Below are 21,056 nucleotides of genomic sequence, written 5' to 3' on the forward strand. Positions count from 1 at the left end.
AAAAGTGTTGAGGTACTAACTTGTCTCCCTAATGGGATGACTCGAGTAGACCAAGAAAGTTAGTTCGGGAAAAAGGGATAACATGTAGGGTTTCATAACTCAACTGAGGTGGTAAATGCATGGGTGAACGGATCAAGTTAGTAACTCAGCTGAAACCACAGATATGGAAATATATATATATATATTTCCATTACTAATCAAAAAAGTTCTATACAAAAAAAAGAAAGAAAAAAGAAGAAAGAGTAAAACAACAAAAGTTCTTTCATTTATGTCGATCTCAATAGCTCGGGGGTACATCTAGAAGATAGAAGACAAGAAAAGCAGATCATTGGAAGAACTGGTGACCGGACACCTGGTCACTAGGAGTAGTAAACTCGGGATCATTAGTTGTTGGTCAGGAACCATCTTCCTCCTCCTCGGGCTTACTCTCCACATCAGCCGCCAAGATGAGCTCCTTGGGCGCCTATTCCACTTTCAGCTCGCAGATCGGGCAGTCAGGTATGATGGCTGAGTGGAGTTTGCAAAGTCTAAAACCCTTTTTAACAAAGGGGATGGCAAAGTCAAGCTTCTCGACATCAAACTCCTCCAAGAGCTTAAAAGCAGCAACTAGCCACCTCTAGCTCGACCTTCCATTCCTCCTCACAATCTACGAGCTGTACCTTTAGAGCCTCATCCCTCTCCACACTAGCTTTGAGTTCGGTGAATGACTTCTGACACTCCAAATTGGAAACCTCTAGTTTCTATGTCAACTCGGCAACAAACGACTGAAGACCAAAGACTTTACGTTCAAGCTCAGCCTTAGAAGTGGTGAAGTCGGATTTGACCTAGGCCTTCTCCATCACCAAGCTAATGATCTGGCTTAGTAGCCTTTCTCAATCTGAGCCAGATTATCAACTCGGGTCTACTGACTGTGAGCTTGGGTGCATACCCGTTCCATAGCATTGGCCTAAAAAAAGCAAAGTTAAGTTAGAAATCCTGCTAAAGCAACATAAAAATAAAATAAGAGCAAAGCTTACCTTCAAGATGTGGGAGAAAAGACGAGTCTCTAGAACATCATAGGGGAGGTTCTCCATCTCATCCCAAGACGTCAGTAGCACCACGCCCCAATCCAGATTCCAGATAGGTGTGCATTGAGGGGGCAAGGCAAAAGATCCTTCCCTTGCTGGAGTGGAGGTGGGAGTTTGAACGGTGAAGCTCAAAACGAGCTCAGAAGAAAGTTGTGCTAGGGTTCCCTCTCGCTAAGCCTGCACCTCGGCTGCAGAGGCTAGGAGAACTTCATCCTCCAAAGTGATGACCTCTAACAAACCAGTGGCAGGTCGAACAGCTACATCTTGGGACGACTCACCCTCCATGGTCTTCCTCTTCTTTGACCTCGTCCTCTTTGGATCCATTAATCTGCTAACAAGTCAATCCATATCTAAACCTAGATCTAAAAAACAAGGAAAAGAGGATTAGTACTAAAAGCAACTCAAAGAAGAGAAAGCGAGAGAAAAGTGACAAAAACTTAGTTCTAACTACCTCTGTGTCCTTGGCTCAGGCTAGCTCGCAAGAGAGTGTCTTCAACCAAGTAGTCATCTATTTTCAACCCGAGATGTGCGAGCTCCCGCAATTGATTTTTTGCCTTCGAGGATAAGAACTAGCCCTCAAGGTCAGTGAGAGTTGTGCCCCACTAGTTAATGAATTGCCAAGGGCCATCATGGGCAACAAAGAAGTATTTCGACTTCTAGTCTGAAACCATGCTGGGAAGACCTTCAAGGAACTTCTTAACGGATTTAAAGGTGAAGTAGAAAAACTTCTCGTCCCCAAGAGTGCGCTTGATAGCACACAAAGCAATGAAAGCTTAGATGTCGATGGGGATGCCATGAGCGTGACAAGCCGAGATGAAACTAATGAATATCCTAATGGCATTTGGGGTTAGCTGCCCCAAAGTGATGAGGAAAACACACACATCGGTGACTATACAAGGTAAGGGGGACCTTAACCCTACAATGAAGTGCTATTCGAACACACAGACTTCATTGTCACTGTGGTGACAAGTAGTGGTGGCCACGAGCTGAGCCTTTCATGAGCTATTCGAGCTCAGGTCATGAAAAGCTTGGCTCGACTCGGTTTCAACCGAGCTCGAGCCCGATATATAGGCTCATTTGCTAATCGAGCCGAACTTGAGCCCAATGAAGCTCAGCTCGTGAGGCTCATGAGACTAGGATTAAATAAATAATTTGTATTATATACAGACATACATACATACACCCTTTCAAGCTCCCCCAAGCGATGCGATTGGCAAGAGGTCTCCTCTTGGAGGTCGGAATTGCTTGTATGTATGAGTTGAATTGAGAAGTCCAATGTGGTTTTACATGTCACCGAGGTGACTCTTATCCTTCGAGATGACGGCAAGATGACGAGTTCCGAGCTAAAGGCAAGGTTGCAACTCTACCTAAACGTGCCACGTGTTTGGAAGATCAGAGGTTGGATTTGCTCTCATCAACATCAATCAAAGTTGATTTCCTTGATCCTCTAGCACCAAGAACAACTAGGATTTCTCCACCCCTAGCTTTTCTTGAGATATCATTCAACAAAATCTTTGTGATAGTGAACATACTAGGCTCGTTATCGATAGGTTTCATTGTAGTTTCGTTCCTATTGGTTCAGCAAAAACACATTGAGTCCTTAACAATCGTGTTCGTCACCGTTGGTTGGAGAGAGAGAGAGAGAGTGTGTGTGTGTGTGTGAATATCACTACCATCAATAGGTTATAGTCAGGTTTGATGAAATACTATTTTTTTTGGGATGCAAAAAAGACGAATTACTTGTGTTTTGCCACCAGTCACTAGTGGTGCCATTTGTCGCCACTAGCTAGAGAGGGAGAGAGTGAGCAGGGATTCGGTGGGTTTAATCTTGGAGAGATAGAAGTGGTAAGTGGGAAGGGAAATGAATAAAAAAATCGATTTTGGGGGTGTTCTGTAGTGTGGATGAGAAATTGGTGAGTGTGGACTGGTCAACCCCACACCCTATGGCAAGGACCAATCCACACCACACCATAGTCCACAGTTGTTTTAAACTGTGGACAAACTGTGTGGACTGGTCCAGTGCACACTCACAATGGTGTTCTATTTTTTGATTCCATGAACCTCATGTACATTTTATGAATGATCTACACCAACATTTTAAAAAATGATCTGGAAACGAAACCGTTTTGGCCATCGATTTCCTGGTCGACGGTCCGATCGTCCAATTCAAACGGATAACCCATTCTAACAAACAAATTAAAAAATAAAAAAAATAATTAAAAATAAAAAACGATAAAAAACCATTGAACGGGTTGATAGTTTGACCGCTCGGGTCAATGGGTTGTTGACTTTTTCAACTGTTTTTATGCAAAAATCGGGTTTGGGGTAAAATGGAACCGCTTGCCTAGACGGTTCCCGGGCTGAACGGTATGACCGTCTAGGTCAATGGCTGTTCGAAAACCTTGATCTACATAGTTAATTATAAATATCTAATTTTTTCATTTTATATGATAAATATATTGAAAAATGTAGCAATGAGTTAAACCAATAAATATTAATTTTTTTTATAAAAACAATAGTAAAATAATTAAAATTTTTAAAAATATATTTAAATACTTAAAATATAATTTTATTGATAAAACATTAAAATTTAAAAAAATAAAAAATTAAGTAAAATAATTAATATTTTATGAACAAAAATATTAAAATGTAAAATAGACAATAGGATAGCCTTTCGGTAAAAGTGTAAAGTAGGGGATCAAAAATCAAGTGTGGACGATCCCCAACCATGAGATTTTATCGTAGATGAGAAATTGGGATGTGGACAGGACCAGTCCATGCTATATTGGGATGTGGACAGGACTGGTCCGGTCCATCTAGTCGAACGCGACCAAATCCCATGGAGGGGACCAAAACAGTCCTGTCCACGAGATTTAAGTGGCTCCGAACACCACCTTCATTTGAGAGAATGAGTGACTCGAGCTAAACCTCTCACAGGTTTAGCAGAAACATGCGTATATGTAGGGTTGTTCACAAGAAGGCCCAACCCGACCAAACCAACTTAGTTCCTACTTAACTAAAAACTGAAATATTTGAAAATATATATTCCAATATATTTGTATATATATTTTTGTTTATATATATATATATATATATATATTCTAAAATACATATTTCAGTTTTAAATATATTTCCAAAAAACTAGGTGGCCATGGGGGGCATGGATGAACTTAGAGCCAAAATCACCCAAACTGACCCAACCCGACTCAAACCAAACAGGTCGGTTTTGCTTAATACTGTGGTTGGAAACCTCTCTTGGTTTTCTTGTAGACCTAGCAATTGGATTGGGCCAGCCCGGGTTGGGATTTCAAGTCAGACCAAGTTTCAAGAAGGGAAACCTATATAAGGTTTGTAAATATTTTCCTATCTTTCCCTTCCTTTCCCTACTTTTTCCTTCAAACCAAACACAGCCTAAATATTTATGATAGGGTTGATACATGAGTCAAAGAAATCAATGGTTCAACCAGTTTTTGAACAAGTCTACAATTTTCAATGAAAAATACAGGTTTAACCATCTAATTCAATTCAAATGGTTCGAACTTCAAACAATTCAGTTGTTCGAATCAACACCAGTTTAAAAACGTTGGTGCAAAAGTAGGTGATCAACTATTACTTGTGCCCCAATCCAACTTGACCCAGTTAGATCAAGGTTTAAAATTTTGCAATCCATCGTAGTCGATACGTTGCAAATTTATTACTTTAATTAATTACTCTCCCTCTCATTAATTACTCTTTCATTAGTCATTAATCTTCTTTTTATTGCTAATTCTTCGAATTAATTTCTTTCCCTCTTTCTCATTAATTACTATAATTACATTAATTACTCCTCTCTCTCATTAATTACTCCCTCCTTTGAATTTGAATTTTGAAATTGAGACTCCATTAATTACTCCTCTCTCTCATTAATTACTCCATTCTACCTAATGCACATAATCTTATCTTTAAAAGCTAAAGTAGGCGGTAGGCCATAAGAAGATTCAAATCTTGATCACACGTTTATAATGCCCATGAGTCTATCACCACACCCAAATCAATTTTGGTGTTCCAATGTCATCTATTTTCATCTTTAAATAAATTTTTTTTTTATTTGGGTGCTTATAAGTCACTAAGTCAGGTCACGCTCAAGTCTTTTATATATATAATATTTTATATTAAATAATATACATATAAATTACATGAGAGATTGGCCGAGACGATCACCCCTAGATGTTTGTTAATAAATGTTAAAATTGGTTATTAAAACTTATATATTAATAAATATTTTAATTTTCTATCATTTTTCAATAGTTACCAATTATATCTCGATCTCCCATATTTCATGTAAACTATTAAAATAAAGTTTTTATATTTAAATAACTTATTTATGATCAATATACCTTATATTTTATTGTTATTATTATATTTTTTAAAATTTATTTAAATTTTATAACATATTCATAGATATATATATATATATATCTTAATTTTTCGCCCATATCTATGAATATCCAAAGCGTAGATACATTTCAGGTTGGGTGGAGCCTGATTTGCAAGTTGGTCATCTCCCGACGAGGGAGGAGAGGATCCTCCATTTATCCAATTATATCATGCCAATTCAATTTTTAGTGGATAAATAAATGAAAATTCTATGATGCTGATAAAATATGGTACGAGAAGATTTTTAGCCGATCAAAATTAAGCCATGATTTTTGATAAATGCTATCTGACAAGTTTTGGTTAGTAAGTTTTTAATACCGGTGGATTAGTCACAAATTTTTCTCAAATATCATGTCACCCAGTCATCACTCGACCACGTCGACATAGCTTGGCCACGTCGACATAGCTTGACTGAGCAATGTTACTACCGTGGTCCCCTATCTTATCCCTCCAACCATGTCAGCTACACGCCACGCGAATAAGTCCAACTACGGATAAGGGTGGAAAGATATCTCTGCCGAGGAGTAAGACTCTACTCCAGTGACCTCGGCAAAGGGCTCTATCCCGATTATCCCGAAACCCTAATTCAACAAGGAGACGGACCCTCAACTACAAAAATGTACTCTATGCTCAAGGTAAGGGATCCCAATTTCTAGCACCCATACTATTACTTTGCTCGAACGAACACCTTCATTGCTCGGCCCAGCTATTCACCGCCCTCTTACTAACTTGAGCGTCGGAGTGTTTACCTGAGAACAACTCCTCGGACCTCTTAACTTTTCTTGATCATAGATTACATAGCGCGGCACTTAAGCTTAGCACCGCCCAATCAATAAGAATTATCTCATTACTCTCCTCAGTATTGAATAGCATCACTCACAAACATTACAACATTACAGAACTAATATATTAAATGGACTATAGAGTTTGAACCGATACCTTGAAAATATGTGGTAGCATTCACAATACAGGGTTTTCCTCGCAATATTATTAATAGCGATTTTCTAAAACTTAAAGAAAAAGAAAAGCCAAGAAAACAAACCCATCCATCCAGTCATCCGGTCATCGTCTAGTCCAATTTTTTCCTAAGTGTTTATTCATTAAGGCCTTACGGGACCAAAATGATTAAGCATCGGCGATCTCGGTGGAGTCGGCTGAGGCAAGTATCAACTCCGGGTGGATGCTTCCCTTCTCGCTGTATGTGCCGTCAATGGCGTTAGGCAGTCCCAACGACTTCAACGCCAGGTGAGCTGCTTTCTGCCCCGATATCATCATTGCTCCGAAGGTGGGACCCTGTCATATGGTAGGTAATTACACCATTCAATGTACGGACCATGATCAATATACGTTCGTTAACAACTCGAGTAAGGATGGATCCAATGTCCATTTTTGTAATACTAAAATAGTAAAAAGCGCCAGATAACTTGTCGATCTGGGTGGAAGTAAGGTGGTCTCAACAGGCCCAATCTTCAAACTTGGGCCTAGAGTTTCACCCATCCTGCCTGAGCAATTACTTTCAAGTTGGGCTTGGGCTTTGGCCGGGTCAGGTTCAACAGGTGGATAATTAATTTCTAATAAATTTTGATATAAAGGCATGTGTATACATTGTTAGGCCAAAATTGAGTTAGGAAACAACAAACTTTTGAGCCCAGCCAACCCAAGGATAGAAAATTCAAACCCTGCCTCTGTGTTTGCAGGCTGGCTTGATCCAACAAGGGTTGAGTCGCAGCTCGCTCAAGTTGACGATAGACGATCCAGTCCAAATTTAAAATAGATGCCTTCCGTTTTTAATATTCATGAGTCTAGTCATCCAGACTGCAAAGTGTCAAGTCATTTAATTTAATACCAGAGTTTGGCCCTTTCGAGGAAGGAAACATGAGCCTTGGGCTTGGGCCAATGGACCTTTAGACCAACCCCGGCCTTCTGAACCCAGGCACCATTACCATAGCCAATAGGTCTGGACGGACAGCGGAGTACCACCGTGGCCGTTACGACTTATCGCTAGCTTTATTTTAATGTTTTGTCGTTTTGTAATTGAAGGGACACATGACTCGTGACGAGACGGCCAGGAGGCCCACAGCTCGTGATCTAGCAACCTTTGCTGCTGTTGCATCACTTTGCATGCGGACAAACCTCCGTCCGTTACGCCGTTTCGGTTACGGTCTCACGGAATACGTTACAAACCGGTCAAGCACAAAGACGCCGGTTTCTGAGAGCAGAAGAAACCTGAAACCTCAGTGGAGTTTTCTGCCACACGTAAACCTCAGGGGAGGTTTCTGCTGCTATCAGAAATTCCAGGGTGGTTTCAGCGATTTACCCCCTTCCAAACCCAAAATTGGTGGAGGGTCAACACCGAATCGAACTGAGAACAAGATTCAAGAAAGGAGAAGATTTTACCATTCTGGGGGCTCCATCGATCTCCGCAACTTCCATTCCAGTAACGATCATCCCTGGAACAATCTCCCTCGTGAGTCTAACGATCGCGTCCTCCGCAACGTTCATGTCCAGGGCTTTCATCCCAGGCACGCTTTCGATCAAGCCAATGCTCTTGAGCCGCTTCACTCCGGTGGCACCGAACGGTCCGTCGTGACCACAAGAGCTCACCACGACCTTCGACTCCATCACATTTGGGTCCATGCAGGACTGTGTGTCGTGGTTCATCGACACCAACGCCCAGTTGGTCACCACACCCGCCACCTTCCCTTCCTTGACAATCAAGTCCTCGACAGCCACCGCGTTAAACAATTTCACGTTGGGTCGAGCCAAAAGCTTGCTCATGATCGTCGACGTGAACAGCGCAGCGTGCTTAATGACAACATAGTTCTCCTGCTCGTCGTACTCGATGCCGAGCTCGTCGAGGAACAATTGTGCAGGTTTACGTACGACCATGGCAGAGAAGAGCTGGCCACCCAGCCAGGAACCTCCACCGGGGCTGACGGATTGTTCGATAATGGCTACCCGGACAGATGGGTTCTTGCTGAGCTCGTAAGCACAAGAAAGCCCGGCTGATCCGGCACCGACGATAACGACATCTGTATCTGCGTAGGTAATCATGTCCATCATGTAGCGACGGGTCATCTCGCGAGAGACGATGGACTCCCGGATGGGTTCGAACTTGAAGGACTGTAGATCGTATGGAGGGGTTGAGGACATGGAGATGGAGAGGCTTTGTGGGGAAGAACGGATGGGCTGGAGACGAGTTGGAAGAGGCACGCCATGGATTGAGGATCGGTTATCTACGAAAACCATCTTAGGCTTCGAAGAAAGGGAGGAGGTGAGGGGAGTTGCCATGGTTGCCATCAAAGACGAGCGATAGATTACAGAAGTGCTGCTTCCTAGGGCGGTTGAGAAGAGATGAAGCGATGAGATGAGGAGGAGAGTGAGATGAGGTGGCTATTTATATTGGTGAGAGGGTAGGAAAATGCAAAATATCTGTATCTTAATGGAGGACACGTGTAAGTAAGATAGGATTTGAACGGTCTAGAATGTTGGGACGTTCGCTTATCAACTGGAGGAGAAATTTAGGGTGTATCGTCAATAGACCTGTTCATGGACCGAGTAGCCCGATGGCCCGGTCCGGTCCGGCCCGCATTCCGGTCGAGCTTGGTCATATAATTAAGCCCGCGGGTCTGACCTCGGGTCTAACACAGTAAGTCCGATTGTGTTTTGGGTCGGGTTTGGGATTTGTCAAAAAAGCCTGGCCCGACTCAGTATTATATATTTTATAAAATATATAATATGTATTTTATATATTATATAAAAATATATAAATAATATAATATTTATTAAAATATATATTTATAATTTAATATATACATTTTTTATTCTTTTCTTTATAATCTCTCTCTATATTCAACCGCTAACAGTATAGACTAAATTTCAGACTCGGGCCCAGGCCTGGGTTTCGGGCTTTTTATGAGACTCGAACTCGGGCCCAAATTATAGGCCCGATGGTCAGGCCGGGCTCGGGCTCGGCCCTAATCGTCAAGGTCACTTTTTCTGTATACCGTCTTGTCTCTCTTTTCTCGGCTTCTTCTGATCAATTGGATCCTTTTTATCTTTTGTCACCTCACTGAGAGAGACCCCTGCTCTTTATATAAAAGAAAGAAAAAAAAAAATATCTTGGGGTCAAGTAGGTGAATAGGTCTAGAATGCCGGGATTCTTGTTCGTCGGATCTGAGCTCTAGAGAAGATCGTAGACTTCGACAGCGGAGAATGAGTCTTTTCTATACGACCACCCTGTCCAGCCGTGCAGAGAAATGCATGGCCAGGCCAGTACAGCAGCCTGAATTGGCCACGTAATCAATTCCTGCAGAGGTAAAGTGAGCTCCATTTTGTCAAGTAAGTGACACCCGTAATTAAAAATTTAAAATACTGAATTTTCATTAATTAAAACATGAGCAGAAGAAAAGGGTTTAATTTGCTTTGCCATAGTACAAGTTAAATGGTACTACGTACAGAAGAATGGAATCCCTTGGGAGTGTCGGGGCCCACGGTACTCCTAATTGGAGAGACCACAGCCCACTGGATAGTTTGTCTTACGTTAACAGTAGTTACCAGCGTCCAGCTGAACCGACTCGTCGGTCCCCTCTAGTTTAACAAATATTTTAACAATATTTTTACACAGTTGCAAGTAGTTGATGTGGGTTAGCTTGGCCCAGCCCATCGCGGGCTGGGAGGCCCATCCCACTAACGTCTGACAGCGTTAGCCACAGCAGGAGGGAGCCCTGCTGCTTTTGTATGGAGCCAATCGTATGACGGTTAGATGTATCCATCAAGGCCTGCCGTCTGACCTCGTACAGCTCTCATCCAGGGCATTCATCTTCACCTACCTCTAGCACATTCAAGTATAAATAAGAGGTAACTCCCCTCAAAGGGGACCCTTGAACAGAAAATTTTAACACAACTTATTCATTTACTTCCTCCACCTACCTTGCTTCCTTAGCATTTACTCTAAGAGATCTGGTGCATCCGAGGACTATTGCTAAGGCCTTGCATGCACCCTCTCCCGCTTTACACCTCATATTAACTTGAGCATCGGAGTCTCTGCTTCAGGTACCCACCCGAGGCCTCTGACATTCCCTGTCTTGCAGTACCTCTAGTCACAAGGGACCTCGCCTCGATCTACAGTCCTTGGCTACCGCGGTCCTCAGAAGGGATACCTCTAGATACCTCACCTCGGCATACAATCCTCGACTTCAGCTCACCTCTTCCAAGGCCCCAAAGTCCTCAGCCAACATTCGAAACCTGGAAAGTGAATTTACCTCGTTTCCCCCTGCCAATCCGTGCGGCAACAATCGGCGTCGTCTGTGGGAAGGTTTGCTAAGATGACCCCCACTTTAGGATATATAAAAAAAAACAAAGAAAAAACAACATACTCTAAATCCAAACCCTCTTACGCTTGAAACCCATGGTAAGGAGAACCAGGAACAATCAGAACCTGGTCACCTATGAATAGTTTCAGGTTGTCCTCAATTGTTTGGACTGCCTTACTCAACGAATGGAAGAAGTTTGCCCCCGAGTAGGAGGTCCCTCTCGAAGTGACCACCCCACTAGGGTGTTAGAGGATCAGGGCCGACATCCTATGAATAGTTTCAGGTTGTCCTCAATTGTTTGGACTGCCTTACTCAATGAATGGAAGAAGTTTGCCCCCGAGTAGGAGGTCCCTCTCGAGGTGACCACCCCACTGGGGTGTTAGAGGATCAGGGCCGACATGAGCATGTCGAGCCACTAGCCCTCGACCATGGTAACTCGCCGGCCGAGCCATCAAAATCGGGCAACAACTGTCCCCCGGATTCACCACGAAGGAACATCTATCCTCCTAGCCGAAGGGAAAATGTGCCCGCTCAATCCGAAGATATTCATCAACCTTTAGAGCAACACCACCACTATTGGAGGGAGGTCCCCTGGGATGATGATGGGCACCTCGGCTGCCCTAGAGTTCGCTCTCGAGGCGATAGTCGATGCCACGCCACTCCCCTTCCCGCCTCGGATCTCCGGGATGTTCTGAATGATCATCGAACCCGTAAAGGAGCACACAACCCTGTCTTGGAGTATTCGGGAGTCTGAGACGATCCCCACCAAGTTCGCGAGGACAAAGGCTCCCACACTAGAAACGTACGACGGGAGAACCGACCCCGATGACCACCTAGAGGGTTTAAGGGCACTCATGATACTCTACAGGTATTCCAACACCTTAACGTGCCAGACCTTTCAAGCCACCTTCAGGGGGGGGCCGCTCGCCGTTGGTTCTCCAGCCTCCCTCCTCGATCAATCAGCTCGTGGGAGCAATTTACAACCTTGTTCCTCACCCACTTCATCAGCAACAAATGTTGCCAGAAGAGCATAGTCTCTTTGATGTCGCTCAAATAGGAGCCAGGGTTAAAGTTTGCAATTTTATATCGACCGCTTTAAGAAGGAAGAGCTCGAGGTCTGGAACCTCGACCCTATGGTTTCCTTGCACGCAGCCATTAATGGACTCCACCCCGGCTCGGCCCTCAAGTGCTCAGTCGCCAAGACCCCACCGAAGATTAAACTCAAATTCCTCAAGAAGGCCCAAAAATACATCACGACCAAAGAGGCTTTGGCCGGGGACAACCAAGAAAGGGTAGTCGACCGCCACAACGGCCCCCCAGAGAAGAAGAGGAAAGGCGGGGATCAGCACCACCCGGGTAACGATGGCGGCAAAGGCAACAAGAACCATCGGCTCCGGGCATGACACCGAGGACTACTACGAACTAAAGAACGAAATAGAGTCCCTTATTCATTGCGGGCACCTCAAGTAGTTCGTCGGAGGAGAGGTCGGCACCTCATCCTCCCAGCAGTAGCACCATCAACAAGTGGCAGGCGTCATCGACGTCATTGCTGGGGGCATGGCCTCGGGTGCAGCCTCGGCCTTGGCTCGAAAAGCCTACGTCAGGCAGCTTAACATCCAAGAGCCTACCCCGAAGAAGTAGAAGTACACGGACGCTCCGCAAAGGCCAAGATGCCCACATGCCCTCATCTTCACCAACAAGGACTTAGAGGGGGTCACAGTCCCCCATGATGATGCCCTCGTGGTCGCAACCATCATCTCTAATTTTATGGTGAAGAAGATCTTGGTGGATAGTGGCTCATCAGCTGATATCCTTTTTCACGACACCAATGAGAGAATGAAGCTCGTGCCAGAGCGGCTCCAGCCTGTCGACGTTACCCTCGTCGGCTTCTCCAGAAACGTCGTCAGGCCAGAAGGAAGAATCACTCTACCCATTACGGTAGGGACAACACCACACCAGGTGACCTAGATGCATGAGTTCCTGGTGGTGAAGGTTGTCTCTCCCTACAACGCAATAATGGGGAGGCCAACCCTTCATGCACTAGGAGCAACCATGTCCTTCTATCACCTGGCCCTCAAGTTTCCTACCGAGCATGGCATCGGAGTTGTTCGTGGGAACCACCACATCGCCTGCCAATGCTACATGGTGGCGCTAAAAGGAAAGAATAAGGAGGCCCTGTCACTGGAAGGCCTCGACCTCCGGGAGGAGCCAATGAGCCAAGGCTAGCCAGCCGAGGACCTCGTCTCGGTTCTCCTAGATGAGTCAACCCCAGAGAAGAAAGTCTGCGTCTGGTCCAACCTTCCCCTTGAACACCTATCCGAACTGGTAAGTTTCCTCAGAACTAACGCTGACGTATTTGCTTGGTCCACCGCTAACATGCCCGGATTTGACCCCTCGATCATTACTCACAGGCTATGTGGACCCGAGCTCTAGGCCAGTCCGGCAAAAGAAGATGAACTTTGCACCGGAACGATGAAAGGCCATAAGAGAGGAAGTTCATAAGCTACTCGACGCCGGCTTCATCCATGATGTACATTACGCTGACCGGTTGTCTAACATGGTTTTGGTAAGCAAAGCTAATGGGAAATAGTGGATCTATATTGACTCCACGGACCTTAACCGAACCTACCCGAAGGACAATTTTCCTTTGCCGATGATAGGCCACCTCGTCGACGCCACTGCAGGGTATGAACTACTCAACTTCATGGATGCCTTCTCCGAGTACAACCATATCCAGATGCAACCTGACGACGAGGAGAAGACCTCGTTCATCACTGAGCACGGCACGTACTGCTACAAGGTAATGCCATTTGGCCTTAAGAATGCAGGGGCCACCTACCAGCACCTTGTCAACAAGGTTTTCAAGAATCAGATGGGGAGAAATGTCGAAGCCTACGTGGATGACATGGTGGTGAAGAGCCTGAAGGCCGAAGCACACACCTCGGACTTGGCCAAGACCTTTGATACTCTGTGCAAGTTCAACATGAAGCTCAGCCCGAGCAAGTGTGCCTTCGGAGTTACCTTGGGAAAGTTCCTAGGCTTCGTTGTCACTCAAAGAGGCATTGAAGCGAACCCGGACAAGGTACATTCCATACTAGAGATGGCACCCCCTCGGTCAGTAAAGGAGACCCAGAGACTCACCGACAGGATAGCCGCCCTCAACCGTTTCATGCCGAAGTTGGCAGACCGCTGCCTTCCCTTCTTCCGCACCATCAAGAAGCTAAAAAATTTTCAGTGGACGGAAGAATGTCAGCATTCCTTCGATGAGCTCAAGTTATACCTCGCCTCACCCCCACTCCTTGTTCGGTCGGCATCAGGGGAAACTCTATACTTGTACTTGTCAGCTGGAGATGTGGCCGTCAACTCAGTCCTGGTGAAAGATGGTGGAGTCCAGAGACCTATATACTATGTCAGCAAGGTCCTCTGCGACGCCGAAACCAAGTACCCCAAAGTGGAAAAGCTAGCCTATGCTCTCGTCACCTCGGCCAAAAATCTCAGGCCGTATTTCCAAGCCCATACTATCGTGGTCCTGACGAATCAGCCCCTTAAGGCCGTGCTCGCCAAGCCAGAGACTTCGGGATGCCTGATTAAGTGGGTGATCAAACTGTCGGAGTTTGATATCCAATACTAGTCGAGGCTCGCGACCAAAGCACAAGCCCTGGCTGACTTTGTAGCAGAATGCATCTTCAGCAAGCCTCTCAACTGGCCTCACGAAGACGAATCAGAAGAAGCACGCCTGGTCGAGGAGACCCCCCCCCCCCCCCCCGCATGGAGACATTTTGTCGATGGTTCATCCAATGCCAAAGAGAGTGGAGCGAGCCTCATTCTCCTCACCCCTGACGGTGTCGTCATAGAGTATGTGCTGAGATTCGAGCTCCCTGCATCCAACAACGAAGCCGAGTACAAAGCCCTCTTGCTAGGATTACAACTTGCTAGAGATCTTGATTCTAAGCACATCGAAGTCCTCAATGACTCACAATTGGTGGTGAATCAAGTCAACGGTGAGTACAAGGCCAGAGAACAAAGCATGGCTAAGAACCTCGCCAAGGTTCAAGAGTTAGCCCACCACTTCCAACGTTTCTCCCTGCAACAAGTCCTACGAGCCGAGAACACCCGAGCTGACGCCCTCTCCAAATTGGCAAGCACCTCAGATGTGGCCCTTAGCCGCACTGTGTGCGTTGAAAGCTTACCTCGACCCTCCATAGCTGACATCCAAATCCTCCCAATAGACGCCAAATTGTCTTGGATGGACCCTATCATTGACTTCCTACTGACGGGGAGGCTACCTGACAACAGGAACGAAGCCAGAAGACTCCGACGTCAGGCAGCACACTACACCCTACTGGAAGGTAAATTGTACAAGAGGTCCTTCACCTTGCCATACCTCCGATACCTCCTCTAGGAGGAGGGTGAGTACGTGATCCGGGAAATTCATGAAGGCATCTGCGACAACCACCTTGGCTACCATACCCTAGCCCAGAAAACATTAAGGCAAGGGTACTTCTGGCCGACCCTTCACAAGGACACGATTAAGTTGGTGCGGAAATGCGACCAATGCCAGAGTCATGGCAACCTCTACCATCAACCAGCCACCACTCTCTCGGCACTCAACAGCCCCTGGCCCTTTGCCAAGTGGGGAATGGACCTCCTCGGCCCCTTCCCTCAGGCAGTGCCAAGTGGGTGGAGGCCGAACCCCTAGCTACTATCACAGCACGAACAATTCAGAACTTATTTTGGAAGAACATTATTTGTCACTTCGGCCTCCCCCACATGTTGGTCACAAACAACGGAAAACAGTTTGATGACGCTAAATTCCGAGAATGGTGCACCTCTCTTGGCATCAGACAATAGTACACCTTGGTAGGCTACCCCCATATGAATGGCCCACACGAGGTTACAAACAAAACCATCCTAGATGGACTAAACACCAGGTTGGATAGAGCCAAAGGCCTGTGGGATGACGAATTGCATAGTGTTCTCTGGGCATACCAAACCACACCTCGGATAGCCACGGAAGAAACCCCGTTTGGCTTGACCTACGGTACGGAAGCAGTGATTCCAATAGAGATCAACCAACCAATGCTTCGGATCGAAGGGTATGATGAGGCCAAGAATGATGAGACGCTTAGAACAAACTTAGACCTGCTGGAAGAAGCCCGAGAACAAGCACAAATTAGGATGACAACTTATCAACAGTGAGTGGCCCACTACTATAACTCTAGGGTGAAAGAAAGGCACTACAGAGAGGGGGACCTTGTCATCAGGAAGGTCATGGTCCCCAAACCTAGAGTGAGAAAGCTGGGCCCCAACTGGGAAGGCCTTGACCGGATTAAGCAAGCTCTCGTCCATGGCACATTTTGGCTAGAAAATTTAGATGGAAGACCCGTCTCTCGGACGTGGAACTCGGAGAACCTCCGGATGTACTACAAATGAATGTAAGTTTTTGATGATGAATGAGTGAAGCAAAGATCCTCTCCACTTCGGATGATCGAACGAATGAATCCCAAACCGCAAAAAGAAGCGCAACCTCAGGACCTACCAGCGTAGAAAGCCCTCTTTCGAGGGACGAAGCCTCGGCACAGGCCATTGCGGAAAGCAGCACCTCACCTAGGACATACGCGCCAGGGCGAAAGGCTTGTTATGCTTCATCACCTCGGAGCGTGGTGACCCCCTCAACTACCTGCACTTAGTGCAAAGAAAATAGCGAGACAAATCCCTCAGCGTCGGTGGGACGCCTCGGCCTCCCTTGAGAAAACACTTGGTAAGAACGAGTCAGGAGAACAACACTCCGATGGTGTTGATCCACCTTGTCTCTTCGTCTACCCAAGCACCTCGACCCTAGACCTTGGCCATGGAGCCAGGTCCCTTCGCCCTTGCCTAAGTTAACACAAGGGGTTTGGGAACCAGGTGAGCCCCACTTCGGACGTGTGACTCCGCCTTGGCTCCCAATGCCCCAATTACTTGAGGCAAGCGTGCAAATAAACGAGTACTATGAATGAATCGTGTGTGCCTTGTGTATCGAGGTCTTGATTGTTTGGAGGGGCAAGGACCTCTCACAAAAAAAAAAGGAGAAAGAGGAAGAAGAAGAGAAAGAAAGGGGAAAAAACAACATGCACAAAGCACAGTAGATACAAAAAATGGCTTCATTCATTACTCAGTTTTGGTCTTGTATAGCCTTTACAAAAAGTTTTGTATTGCCTTCACATAAAGAAAAAGAAGAAAAACAAACAACAAAGTATTACACAACTGAACAAAAAAAAGGGGGGGGGAACCTATGCCTGCGCCTTGTCGTTGGCAGAAGGGGGAACAGAGTCTTCAGCCGGTTGAGCCTCGATGGGAGCATCAGGGATCACTTGTAGCCCGTCGACGTCAAAATCTGGCAACACCAGTAGGAGAGCCTTCTTGGTATCTTCAATATCGTCGAGGTAGGACGACGAAGCATACTCCGCCAACGCGTCCAGGTAGTCGGAGGACTTCTTGTACACCTCCACCGCCTCAGCCGCTATTTTCTTTGACTGTTCTACAGAGGCTAGGGCTTCGGCAGCTTTCTTCTCAACCTCGGCTGTCCATCTCTTCACTTCCGTGACTATGCTCTTCAACTGGACCCGCTCCATCTTCTCCTTGGAGATCCCTTGTTGCGCCTCCTTCAGTTGAGCCTCAAGGTGCTACCGAACTGATTGCCCATCCCGGAGCGCCTTTTGGAATTTCTGGTACTTGTCATCGGCGGCGGCAATTGCCTTCTGGAACTTCTCCCGTTCCTTTTGGAGCTTCTCCTCACTGGCCTTCTTCTCCTTCTTTGCCTTGTCAATGCGAGACATGGTCAGTCTTGTTCAGTCCCCCAAACCAACAAAGTGTAGACAGGCCTACAACAAAACCAGTTAGCAAACAAAAAGGTAGGGAGAGAAGAAAACGCGAAGCCAAAGAACATTTTACCTCAGCCAAGTGATACAAGCCGTCATCGTAGATAGCCTTGGGGTCACTTTGCAGTAGATGGTAACGATCCCTCGACAAGATGGACCCGCTCACCAGCTCCTGGATGACCCCCTCATCTTGAATGGAATCCCCTTCTCGGAGCTGCCATTTTGGGCAGAAGATCTTCCCAACCCCTTCGGCTCTCTCGGGAAGCCCCTGTACTGATGGAGGGGCTGACGAAGGCCCGGATGGGCGCTCCCAGGGTGTGGGTCTCTGCACCACCTCCTCAACTTGCCTGTCAGTGTTGGCAAGCTTCCGCGGTGGCTTCTCCCTTGGCGTGTCCATAGCAGGCCTCTTCCTACCCGTCTCGGGCCCATTCGTGGGCTTCTTTGGCACCCCGGTCCCCATAGTGGGCTTTCTCAGCACCTCCATCAGCTTCTTCGGTCCCACCACCGGCTACTTCCCCTTGGCGAGGACTTGCGGATCTCCCCCCTTCATTGGGGCAAGGGATAGCTTATTCATCGTCGGGCCTCTTCGATGTTTGCCCTCCAGCTTTCTTCCCATCCTGCTTCGCCCGGGCCTTCTCCAATAAACGCTGCTTGGCATCCATTGGTACTTCTGCGAAACAACAAAGGAAAATTGTTAGTACACTAAAGCAAAAAAGAAGAGAACGTGGAAGACGCACTAACCACATAACCTCTCCTATCGATGGGGGGGCGGGTTAATCCCAGCGAAGACTAGGGGGACCTCCTCCTCCACCAGCGGCTTCGCCTGGAATGTCCCCATCATAAGCAGGTGAGCTACAACTATAGCCTCTTCGTCTCGGAGCGGTGGGGGACATCTCTCGACGATGACGTAGGCCTCCCCCTAGTCAGACCTGAACCAATAACCCTCGGGGCAAGAGACGTAGGAAAACTTGTCCTTATACCCATGGACAGACGAAGGGTTATGCACAGGCTTCCCCCTCCTCGGGTGGCAGTAGTACATGTTGGCCTCGGAAGCATGCTTCCTCGGCGCGAACATAGCTTGGAACAGTCTCAACGTCAACTCCACCCCCCTTAGCCGAGCCCACATCATCATGGCAACTATGGTCCTAAGGGCATTGGGTACGAGCTGGCTGATAGTGATGCCATGCCACTCCAGCAGCTTGGAGATCAAAGAAGGAAGGGGAAACCTTAGGCCAGACTCCAAAAAATGGTAGTAGACACAGGTTTCCCCCTCCTCAGGGGTCCATAGCCGATCGCCCACATCGGGGACCTTCAGGTCATAAGATCGGGGTATGTGGAACCTTCTCGCTAGGGATTTAACCTGTCATACGTCCAAGAAGTTGTCAAACTCCGAATGCGGGACACCAGCGTCAGCCACCCTTCGGGCAGCACTCCCTCCCACTGGTCTATGGACGACTTCCACAACATCGTCCTCGGAGAGAGGAGATCCCTCATGCTCCCTCGGTGACACCGAGGTAGCACTTTCATGGGGAGAATCATTCCCCCAATAACTGCCCTCGACATCCCCCGAGGTTAACCTTTCCCTGAAGGTGGCCACCTCCCGGCGAAGGGGTGCTACGGCTAAGGAACCCAGGGAAGACAGAGGAGAAGGGGCTGTAGGAGAGATTAATCCCGAGATGTTTGGGAGTTCATGGCATTCAGGGCTGGAATATGAAAATGACATATTTGATTACCTAAGAGAGGGTGAGATGTCCCGAAGGAAAGAAGAAATATGAGAGTTGGGGAGATGTGTTCACTCGAGAGCAAGGGCGCCTAAGTTCTAATGAAGGAGAAAGTCATCGCCAGGGTCCCTATTTAAAAGAAAATGGACAGCCTGGATTTCTCTGAATCTGACGGCTGAGACAAATCCGCTCACACCATCCAACTGTAATGCGCCACCCGGTGCTCGGCCTCGGAAGACGAAATGATGCAACGGTTCAGATCAACACGAATCCAACAGATGCGGGAGTCCTCCGTTTCTACGAACCAGTTCCACCACACCTCATAGCACATACCCTTGGAAGGCGAAATGACATCGGGTGGACCGTGAAGATCGCTCGCGGCAACCCGCTGAGTGAACCACCGGACGGACTGCTCAACCCGGTGAACGCACGACTACTAGAATGATCGTTCCCTGCACGGTAGCCCCCTAACATGGCCTTCTCATGCATGATATGGGACACCTCCACCAAATCGAGGCATCCACACCACACGCATTTCCGAACCAAAGAGGGACGATGCACACAACGAAAATGATGCCACTATAGGACACCCCTCGGCTAACGAATCCGAAGGTATAACGACCACTACTCCCAACAACCAAAACCGATGCCTTACCTCGACTGCTACCCTTGTTGCTAGCCAAAGCCAAGACCTCACCTCGGCCTCGGGAGTGGGGGGAAAATGGTGCGGGTTAGCTTGGCCCAGCCCACTAACGTCTGACAACATCAGCCACATTAGTAGCCCTGTTGCCTTCGTACGGAGCCAACTTCATGATGGTTAGACGTACCCACCAAGGCCTGTCGCCTGACCTCGTACGACTCTAATCCAGGGCGTTCATCTTCACGTACCTCTAGCACACTCAAGTATAAGTAAGAGGTAACTCCCCCTTAACATTTACTCTAGGAGATCTGGTGCATCTGAGGACTATTGCCTTGGCCTCGCCTACACCCTCTCCCGCTTTACACCTTGTATTAACTTGAACGTTGGAGCCTCTGCCTCGGGTACCCACCCTAGGCCTCTAACATTCTCTATCTTGTAGTACCTTTGGTAACAAGGGACCTCGCCTCGGCCTACAGTCCTCGGCTACCGTGGTCCTCGGAAGGGATACCTCACCTTGGCATACAGTCCTCGTCTGCCACGGTCCTCAGAAGGGATACCTCACCTCGGTCTGCGGTCCTCGACTTCGGCTCACTTCTTCCGAGGCCCCGAAGTCCTCGGCCAACATTCGAAACCTAGAGAGTGAACTTACCTCGTTGCTCCCTACCAATCCATGCGGCAACAGTAGTATTACAATATTTTAACAAGAGAAATAAAATTCGTACAAAATTATTATTGAAGTTGGTTTATAAAGAAAGAATATGAAGAGAAAATTTGGAAGACAAATATTTTAAATGGGCATTTTACATGGTGTTTGGAAGTGTGGGCATTTTTTAGGACCGATTTTCAAGAAAAAACGCCCATGCTTCCAAGACCCCATTTTTCATACAAAAAAAAAAAAAAAACGCTTCTGCCATGTAGACAGTGATCAATAGTATGCTATTTGGATTGTAGCATCCATAAATCTAGTAGGTTGCAGGTTCAAAATATCAATACAGTCTAATACGCCAAGAGGATCTTATCTTTCTTATAAATATTGT

The 21,056-nt window shown here is 46.8% G+C and overlaps 1 protein-coding gene across 1 annotated transcript; it reads right to left on the reverse strand.

The window, feature by feature from the left end:
* Nucleotides 1-6,368: 6,368 nt before the first annotated feature.
* THI1 (thiazole biosynthetic enzyme, chloroplast (ARA6) (THI1) (THI4)) lies at nt 6,369-8,859 on the reverse strand. Its single transcript, XM_010269449.3, has 2 exons — nt 7,881-8,859; nt 6,369-6,776 (listed from the first exon to the last, which is right to left on the reverse strand). Exons 1-2 carry the CDS (start codon nt 8,781-8,783, stop codon nt 6,609-6,611), a joined length of 1,071 nt encoding a protein of 356 aa, XP_010267751.1. The 5' UTR covers nt 8,784-8,859; the 3' UTR covers nt 6,369-6,608.
* Nucleotides 8,860-21,056: the final 12,197 nt, after the last annotated feature.

This window comes from Nelumbo nucifera, chromosome 1 (genome assembly GCF_055504915.1).
Source record: "Nelumbo nucifera cultivar China Antique chromosome 1, China Antique-T2T, whole genome shotgun sequence".
Taxonomy (NCBI): Eukaryota; Viridiplantae; Streptophyta; class Magnoliopsida; order Proteales; family Nelumbonaceae; genus Nelumbo; species Nelumbo nucifera.

Excerpts from the sequence above, each read along its gene's own strand:
- THI1 (XM_010269449.3), bottom strand. The coding sequence starts at position 8,783 with ATGGCAACCATGGCAACTCCCCTCACCTCCTCCCTTTCTTCGAAGCCT. Across the intron at positions 6,777-7,880 it reads TCGATGGAGCCCCCAGAATG|GGTCCCACCTTCGGAGCAAT; the intron begins GTAAAATCTTCT and ends ACCATATGACAG.